Source organism: Triticum dicoccoides, chromosome 6B (assembly GCF_002162155.2).
Source record: "Triticum dicoccoides isolate Atlit2015 ecotype Zavitan chromosome 6B, WEW_v2.0, whole genome shotgun sequence".
Lineage (NCBI taxonomy): Eukaryota > Viridiplantae > Streptophyta > Magnoliopsida > Poales > Poaceae > Triticum > Triticum dicoccoides.
In genome coordinates this window covers 8160212-8170209 of record NC_041391.1, presented here as the reverse complement: position 1 = coordinate 8170209, position 9998 = coordinate 8160212, and the positions used below count along the sequence as shown (strand labels likewise).

Here is a 9998-nt window from a genome sequence, read left to right as displayed (position 1 = left end):
CTCCTTCTGTCCCGTAATGTAAGACTTTTTTTTTGACATTTTCAGTACACATCTGAAACTTTTCTAAATAAAAGTATATACCTGAAACTGAAGCTGACCTCATATTTAGATCCATTTTTCAGTTGTTGGGTTATTCACATAATCACGTTCAGAAGTACTATGTACCAAGTTGCCAAAAAAATCGATTCCTCCACTCCACAGCGCAGCAGCGGCAGCAACTCCTCCACCTTTCCTCTTCCTCTCGCCACCACTTCCCCTACCCGAGCCCCAATCCCTCCCCTCCGCCGCGCCGTGGCGTAGCCCAGCCCACCTCGCGGCCGCCGCCGGCGCCCCCATCTCAAGCATTGGGTTTTCGACGGGTAAAGGCGCGAGCTTTTAGCGCTCCGGCGCCGTCCAGCCCAGATCCGCCGCGCCATGGCGGAGGCCGAGGCGGCGGACGGCGGCAGCTGGCAGGAGATGATGCGGAGGATCCTTCCCCCAGGCGCCCCCGTCCCGGAGGAGGCGCCCAACCTCGACTACTCCATCGCGCTCGTGTACGACGGCCCGCCGGTGCCCTACGACCTCCCCCGGGTGGACCCGGTGGAGATCCCCGCCGAGATCCCCACGGCGGAGCCGGCGTCGGGGCCCCAGGCCCTCGGGAGCGGGGGACGAGGGGTTCCCGTGGCGCCGGTGGTCGAGCCGATCCGCCTCCCGGTGTCCCGGATCGCCCGGTGCGCGGAGCCTGCGGCGGCCGCCAGGCTGGGCGGCGACGGCGGGGGCGGGGGCGGCAGCTCGGAGTCGGTCAACTCTGTGCTGCAGAACGGGGAGTTCGACGACGAGGACGACGACTCCCGGTCGCGGTCTCACGCCTCGGCGCAGAGCTCGCCGGGGCCGGGGAGCCGGGACGGGAGGAGGGCGCCCGTGGTGACCTTCGGGTTCACGCCGGACAGCAAGTACGGCGAGAGCGGCGACGACATGTCGGAGCAGTACGTGGCGGTGACCAAGCAGGAGAAGAGGCGGCGCCGGAGGAGGATGGCGTGCAACCGGTGTGGGAAGAGGAAATGGGAGAGCAAGGAGGCCTGCATCGTCTGCGACGCGAGGTACTGCGGCTACTGCGTGCTGAGGATGATGGGGTCAATGCCCGAAGGACGCAAGTGCGTCAGCTGCATTGGGGGGCCAATCGACGAGTCGAAGAGGTCGAAGCTCGGGAAGAGCTCGAGGACACTGGCACGCTTGCTCAGCCCGTTGGAAGTGAGGCAGATTTTGAAAGCCGAGAAGGAGTGCCAAGCGAATCAGCTTCGGCCAGAGCAACTTATCGTGAACGGTTGCCCGTTGAGGCCGGAGGAGCTGACGGACTTGCTTAGCTGCTCACGGCCACCACAGAAGCTCAAGCCTGGAAGATATTGGTACGACAAGGAGTCGGGCTTATGGGGAAAGGTAAATTCATTGACCATTGGGATCTCACTTATGTATATACTGAACTGAATTTTGTGCTGATAATTTGCCTCCTTTTCCATATCATAGGATGGACAAAAGCCAGACCGGATTGTTAGCTCCAACCTCAATTTCAGCGGGAAGCTTCACGCCAAGGCTAGCAACGGAAACACCCAGGTTTATATAAATGGAAGGGAAATTACAAAAAGCGAGCTGAAAATTCTCAAGGTGAAAATACTTCCATTTCTAAAAATTACCCCAGCTAGCATCTTCTCTCACCATTCGGCAAGTCTTTATTTATTCGTCTAGGTTGCTTATAGATATAGTAGTGCTTTTTTGGGAAATCACGATCGAGGATTTAGCTGCGGCACAACTGTTATTCCCCCTTTGGCCTGGCTATTAGGACTCACTGCTCTAAGAAGGGATAATTTAATGTCTAAACTCTTATCTATGCTTTGAATAGCATTTATTTTCCGTTAGAGCTGCGTTTACTTGAGCATCCTTTTTCTTCAAGGCTAATAATGAGATCTACGCAATCATTACGGATATATCAGATTCCGACAAGAAAAAGGAACAACCAGTTTGTTCGTTAACTTTTTAGTTTGTCATGTGACATGATAAATGTCATATCCATTTTAAGGCTTCCCAGTTCACGACAAATTATGATTTCCCCATAAATGTAACGGTTTTGTCGTTCTGTAGAGTGTTCTATTAAATATTTATTCATGAATGGAAGTTCCCTGCTGTAGGTAGGACTAGTAACTGGCACTAGCACCGTATGCTCTGTTTTAGTTCAGCACCCTTGGATATGTGGCCATGATTTAAGAGTCCAGCGCCCTTGGATACGTGGCCATGATTTAAGAGTCCCTTCACTTGCAGAGGCAAGCAATGTGCCTTTGAATGGCTTTTTCCTCACACCATCTGGATCTAAGAGCCCACTGCATTCTGAAGGGATAAATTAGTGTCTGAACTCCTATCTATGCTGTGTTTACTTAAACATCCTTTTCTTTGAGTCTAATAATGAGATCCATGCGATTGTTATTAGGATATACTTATCAAATTCCGACAAGACAAAGGATCAACCAGTTTGTTTCGTTAAATCTAATAATGAGATCCATGTGAAAGGACAATTGCCATATCCCTTTTTAAGACTTCCCATTTCACGACAAATTAGGGTTTCCCCATAAATGCAATGGTTTTGTCGTTCTGTAGAGCGCTCTGTTAAATATTAATTCATGAATGGAAGTTCCCTGCTGTAGCTAGAACCAGTAACCGGCACTAGCACCGTATGCCCTGTTTTAGCTCAGCACCCTTTTGGCCTAGCTATAATTTAGTCTTTGGACTCTTATCTATGCTTTGCAATAGCATTTATTTTCCAGTACAGCAGCGTTTACTTGAGCATCCGTTTCTTCAAGCTAATAATGAGGCATTAACGTAGACAACTAAGAAAGTCACAAGATTAGTCAATGAAGCAAGTGACGACAAATGGTAAATTGTTTTGTATGCACCAGTGTGATTTGATATCCTGAAACGATTTGATACCCTGAGGTGTGTGCACATTAGTTTGAATCTCAATATATTCTGTTGTTTTAACGGCAACCACGCCCAAAGTCAAAGATCCAGGCAATCATTACTAGGATATAAGTACCAAATTCTGACAAGAAAAAGGAACAACCAATTCGTTTCAATAAATTGTCGTGTGGCATGATGACTGCCATAAATGGTTTCAAGACTTCCCAGTCCACGACAAATCAGGATTTTTTTCTTTCATAAATGCAATGGTTTTGTCATTCTGTAGAGCGTCCTATTAAATATTAATTGATGAATGGAAGTTACCTGCTGTAGCTAGGACCAGTAACCAGCACAACCACCTTATGCTCTGTTTTAGCTCAGCGATCTTGGATACACACCCATGATTTAAAGAATCCCTGTACCTGCGTAGGCAAGCGACGTGCCTTAGAAGAGCTCTTTTCTCACATCATTCGCTTCATGCTTGCAGGTTGCACATGTTCAGTGTCCACGTGATACACATTTCTGGGTTTATGACGATGGTCGTTATGAGGAAGAAGGACAGAACAACATCAAAGGAAAAATATGGAAGTCAGTAAGTATCTTAGTTATAAAAGGAATTCCAGCCTGTTGTTATTTCCTTGAAAGCTTAAGCTAGGTGTGATTATTTCTAACAATCTTTTCCTTTTTCTTTTTATGACCAGGCCTTGACACGTTTTGCATGTGCATTGTTCTCACTTCCGGTGCCTCCTGGGGACTCTAATGGAACCAAGGACGAAATTCCCTTTGTACCAAGAACTGTCCCTGATTATTTGGATCAGAAAAGAATCCAAAAACTGTTGCTTCTTGGACCACCTAGTGCTGGTACAAGCACTATATTTAAGCAGGTCTGATGCGATTTCACACCACTTATGCCTAGAATTACTCGCAATCTGGCCCTTGCACAAACCTGAACTGGGCTATACCTGAAATGGGCTATGATGTCCGTATAGTGCAATCACAAGGATTATTTTTGTAGGCATAAAACTTGTTTTTTTAGAGTTTTCACGAGTCATAGTTCATTCAGTGGAGTTGTGTCGTCTCTACCATGCAGTGGTGTACATAGTTACAAGTTATAAATTATAACCTGTGCTAGTTCTTGCATGTTTCATGCTGATATGTGTTCTCATTCTGTGTATCAGGCTAAGTACCTCTATGGAACAAGGTTCACCCAAGATGAACTTGATGCTATCAAATTAATGATCCAAAGCAATATGTTCAAGTACCTTGGAATTTTGCTAGAAGGTCGTGAGCGTTTCGAGGAAGAGGCTTTGTCTAGATTGGATCAAACAAATTCGGAGGATGAAGCAGCACAAAAAGGTAACCTTGTCAAGCCATTTTACTCATGTTTGTTTCTTCAGGCACATATGCTCTATGCTTAACTGTTCATCTATGCAGATGAAAATAAAGCTAATGGATCAGATTCGTGTATATACTCAATAAATGCAAGGCTGAAGAAATTCTCTGATTGGCTTTTGGATATCATAGCAATGGGCGATCTAGATGCATTCTTCCCTGCCGCAACGCGTGAATATGCTCCATTTGTCGAGGAGATGTGGAAGGATCCTGCCATACAAGCAACATATAAAAGAAAGGATGAGTTGCATTTTCTCCCTGATGTTGCTGAGTACTTCTTGAGCAGGGTATGGATTCAGAGCTTTGAAATTAACTTATTTTCGCCTTATATATAATACGATGAACTCGTAGCATTTAACTGAATTTCACTAGATTATCGTTTCAGTTACAGTAATTTACGTCTTCCAGAACATATGCTTATCTTGTATATTCAGTGTTACCGACTTGAAATATTCAGCACAAAGTGTCTATTCTTGGGTTGAATTCATCTTCTAAGGATTTCTAATCTCTGTCTCAGATCGCTTGATTTTGCATTTATGTTGGACTGATACAAATATATAAGATTTTCATTCTTTTTATCTGTTTTCAAGTTATTCACCAACTGATTTGTCCATACGTGGCATATTCTTGCAGGCTATTGAGGTATCAAGCAATGAGTATGAACCTTCAGAGAAAGATGTGATCTTTGCTGAAGGCGTAACACAGGGGAATGGGCTATCTTTCATCGAGTTCACCCTTGATGATCGCAGCCCCATGTCAGAACCCTACATCGACAACCCAGAGGCGCATTCTCAGCCTCTCACCAAGTAATTAATCTCTTAACCCCCTTCATGCCTCTCACTGTGCACACTCAAGTCTAATATGTGTTGCTCCTCAGATTCCAGCTGATCAGAGTCAGCGCCAAGGGCATGAATGATGGCTGCAAGTGGGTGGAAATGTTTGAGGATGTCCGCATGGTGATATTCTGCGTAGCGCTCAGTGACTATGACCTAGTGGGAACCCCTGTGAATGGCAATCTTCAGAACAAGATGATGCAGAGCAAAGAGTTATTTGAGGCTACTATCAGGTATGCAAACTTTTTCCAGGTGCTGCTACCATGGTCTTCAGAATGGAAATTTCGAAAATGCGAGTCATCATCATTTGTCACTTGTATTGGACCAGGCAACCATGCTTCTGTGACACGCCTTTCGTGCTGGTGCTCAACAAGTACGACCTGTTCGAGGAGAAGATCAGCCGTGCCCCGCTGACGGCGTGCGAGTGGTTCGGCGACTTCTCCCCCGTGCGGACGCAGAACAACAACCAGTCTCTCGCCCAGCAGGCCTACTATTACGTGGCGATGAAGTTCAAGGAGGCGTACAACGACCACACGGGGCGGAAGCTGTTCGTGTGGCAGGCGCGCGGGCGCGACCGGCAGACGGTGGACGAGGCCTTCAAGTACATCCGGGAGGTGCTCAAGTGGGAGGAGGAGAAGGACGAGAACTACTACCAGGAGGAGTCCTTCTACAGCACCACCGAGATGAGCTCCTCCCCCTTCATCCGAGCCGAATGAGGCCGCCGCCCCGTCGACGGCTGCCGAAGGCCGGCTCCCACCAATGATGCGCCATTTTCGCCTCTAGTCGGTTCCGTTTCGTGCCGTACAAAAAATCATTCATTGATTGTTGGTCTGTAAAAAGTTAATCTGCAGGTTTTTTGTTTTTCTGACGGATGGGATGTTTTTCATGTTTGTGTCTTGGTCCTCTTCTTGAGATAGAGATGAAGCATGATTGATCTGTTGGTGTGTATTTAGTGAGTGCACAGATTGACCTGTTGGCACCAAAATTGATTAATTTCGTTCTGAGACTGCTGCTGTTGGAGTATGCATGTATTCCTTTTGGGGAAGCAGAGAAAACAAACAAAGACTTTGCTCTGATGATAATAAACAATAAAAAGAAAGACTTTGCTCTGCAGCAGCATGTACATCAATTGTTTTCATTTTGTTCAGGTGAGGAAAGCATTTGTCATCACACTTTTTTTGTTGGCTTGGTTTTTGCCTTGAATTGTTCACTACTTTTCCTTCCCCCGTGTCATCTAATTCCGAACGGAGGGAGTAATATCTTTATGTGCTTTCTATATACAGTTACAGTATTTATGATGAACTAGCAAAACCGCTTGTGCGTTGCAAGGGGAGAAAAACAAAATCATAATCTCTGACGGCACGAGATACAATATCACTCTCATTTTCAAGAAACTGTGAACAATTTTTAAAAACCATGAGCCTTTTTAAAACTTGTGAACATATCTGAAATCGTGCACATTTTTCAAATTCGTAAACATTTTTATAGATGTTTGAACATTTTCTAAAATCATGGACATTTTCTGAATTCATTAACATTTATACTATTTGCAAACATTTTTTTAAGAAAAACCGTGAACATTTAAAAACATTTTTCTTCAATAGGTGAACATTTCTAGAATCAACGAACATTTTGTTGGAAATTGGTGGAAAACTTTCTGAAATTCATGAACATGTTTTTGATTTAACGAACATTTTTTGAAATGCATGATCATTTTTTCAATCAGCGATCATTTTATGAATCACCAAACTATTTTTGTAAGTCACAAACATTTTTTGAATTGGTGAAATTTTGTTCAATTTCATTCACACATTTTAATACATGAACTTTTTTTTAAAAACCATAAACATTTTTTGATTTCTTGAATATTTGTCTCAAAAATTGCGAACATTTTTTGAATAAGAGAACATTTTTTTAAAATCGTGAATATTTTTTAAATCTAGAAACATTTATGAATTATTAAGCATTGTATTTAAAATTTCTCATTTTTTAAATTTAAGAACATTTTTGAAGTTCCAAATTATTTTAAAAAAAGGAAGTTCCCTATAACCGTATCAATTTATCAAATTATTTAAATTTAAGAACATTTTAAAGTAGAAAAAAGGAAGACGAAAAAGGAAAACAAAATTTAAAAAACAGGACTTCCGGACATGGGCCAGCCCAGGCGGGTATTCCCCTATGGGAATTTTTTTATCACTCATAAGTGGCATCACCGGGTAATATTTTGCAACTTTCGAGGCAATTTCGGTGACGTACCGTCAGAAGTAATAGCCTCTTTATTATTAGGTATGACGAATATAGAAGGATAGTATTTACGATGAACTATCTTATTAAACGGGGTTGCATATTAACAATGTTGTGTAGGTAAAGAGGAGGTGACCATATATAACTAATATATTAGAATTTCGACGAGAGGATCAAATATCAATGCTCATAATCGTGCTATAGCAATCTTGTGTTGTTGTTAGTTGTTTTGGATTTGCTCTTGTATCTTCAATCAATTAGAAATGCCATGTGGTTCGGCACCTTGCCCAATGATGAGGACCGCAACCCCTGTTATAACAACCCCTTCTCCTACTCTTCCTCATTGCACCAATTGAAACACCTTGTAGTAGCGCATGACAAAGTAGAGTTGTTTCATTTGCTGCCTTGCTAAAAATTCACATCTCCACCTTAAAAAGACTTGGGCCTAATGACCATGTTGGAATATCAACTTTCCACCCTTTACAAGATTTCCTCACCAAGTTTAAAGAGATGATGGTACCCTTGTGGCAATTGAATTCATGAAAGAGAATTAATATGGAGAGGGGAAAGGAAGAAACTCACATCTCGTCGTGTGCCTCTTCCCTGACTTTATGTGTCTGACAATGTATTGATCAGCCCCGCGACCGTCTCGATCTGGCCTTCTGTCGCGCCTCATCTTACCTCCACCGTCCAGTCCTGACCGTTGCATCCTTGCCGCTTGGCTTTTCGTAATTTATTTGTATTATTAAGTGTTTTTGAAACTTGTGTCTTTTTGTAGCCTTGACTGCAATTATCGTGGTTCTTTGATATTAACTCTAGCCAGAAAAAGACGATGACAAGATGGAACACTTCCTGTGTCCGTTGGACATGATGAGTGAGAGATTGCGACGATGTGGAATTAGGGAGGCAACTATAAAAAAATTATTGGAAAAGGAACATAGATACCGATCATCACAAAGTTTGTTTGGACCGCATAGCTGAAACCCCATCTCAAAGGGAAATTCGGCAAAACAACACTCCCTACTTCCATCTGATGCTACGACACCCTATAATTGCCCTCGCTTAAATATAATTTTTTTTCTTGCTTTGGCCAAAATAGCAACTTCTGATATGATTTGCACACATTTCCACACTTATAGAAGGTGTATAAGCCAGTGAGAGTGGGTAGAGTATCAAATTACCACAGCTCGCTCACCGTCGCCGTTAGGGGATCTCTCTCGACTCGGACCACCCAAGCATGAGCGGCCTGACACAGAGGTTTGGGATTTGACTTGTCCCAGTAGTAGGGTCAATCAAAGACTGAATGAATACTTATATGCAGAGGCACCTAATTATCGTGGTCAAAGGTGCTCGGCGACGACAACCTCCTGATCGAGATCCTCGTCCACCTCCCTCCGAAGCCGTCCTCCCTACCCCGCGCGTCTGCCGTATGCAGCATCCTCTCCGACCCCGTGTTCCACAAACGCTTCCGCAAGCACCACCGGAAGCCTCCTCTGCTCGGCTTCTTCGCAAGGCATGTCGCGGCCTCGCTGTCCTGATCAGCCAGTCGCGGCGTGAGACCGTCGTGTGGGAGCCTCTCACTTGATGCGTTTTCAGCCCTTAAGGACAGATGATGGCACCCTTGGCATGGCTGTTATTCAAATGTCAAAACAGAACATTCAGTTAGGGGCAAGGAAATCTAACTCTGATGATGTTGTCTCATGGGTGCTACAGAAAACGGTTCAACTGGATGAGCGTTTTTCACCACCCCCACACGTGAAAACACTGCTCATGCGAGGGTATGACGAGGACACAAATACGATCTTTCTTTCTTCGGATTCAGGTGACTTCATGCTGCAGCTTGAGACGATGCAATTCACATATATTGGTAAAGGAGATCCTTGGAGTTTCAGAATATATTATCCATCCCTATACCAATTTCTATACTACAGGTAATACCTTGTTTCTGAATTGCATACGTAACAAAGTCCAGTCACTTTTGCTGAGTTCCGTTCTAATTACTTTTGGTACATTCTACTGCAGTATGACTAGTGTGCTTGAGGGTTGACTAGATATTTGATAGTAATTGAGTAGTTCATTTCTTTGTCAGGGTGATGGTGGTTATGATGTTTTTCAATCATTTTTTATTGGTTACTACTGAAGTACTCTAACAAAATCATATAACTATAGTCATCACTATATGCGCAAAAGTAATGCTATCTGTATGTGCTCGTATTGTCCTAATTTGTGAAATGGTTGTTTGATTGGTCCCACGATCAATTTCCTTGCTGTGTCCTGCACTCGACCTGACCATGTAGATTGTTTTTTTTTCTTGTTCATGCAGTCTTGAACAGCATACGAAATAAAAAAGAGATCAATTCAGTCATAGTACTACTGTGTATCGATCAATTAGTTCATTACAACATAATATTACACAAAAAACAAGAATTTAAGTAAAGTAGTTGAAACTCTGTACTGGTTAAGTAGTTTGTGAATCTTGCTGTGTTGCTGGTAGATCAATTGGAAGAAGCATAATAACATGCTTGGCATATAAAGAAACTAAAATATGGTTCCCAAAGTGAAGTTATTTGGTCAAACAATGATCAAAATGGGATTTATAAATTT

General features: G+C 43.5%; 1 protein-coding gene across 1 annotated transcript; it reads left to right on the top strand.

Moving 5' to 3' along the window:
• Positions 1–414: 414 nt before the first annotated feature.
• LOC119322862 (extra-large guanine nucleotide-binding protein 3-like) lies at positions 415–6151 on the top strand. The gene is made up of 9 exons (XM_037596396.1): positions 415–1416; positions 1504–1641; positions 3413–3517; positions 3627–3809; positions 4104–4281; positions 4360–4604; positions 4951–5123; positions 5195–5383; positions 5479–6151. Exons 1-9 carry the CDS (start codon positions 415–417, stop codon positions 5864–5866), a joined length of 2601 nt encoding a protein of 866 aa, XP_037452293.1. The 3' UTR covers positions 5867–6151.
• Positions 6152–9998: the final 3847 nt, after the last annotated feature.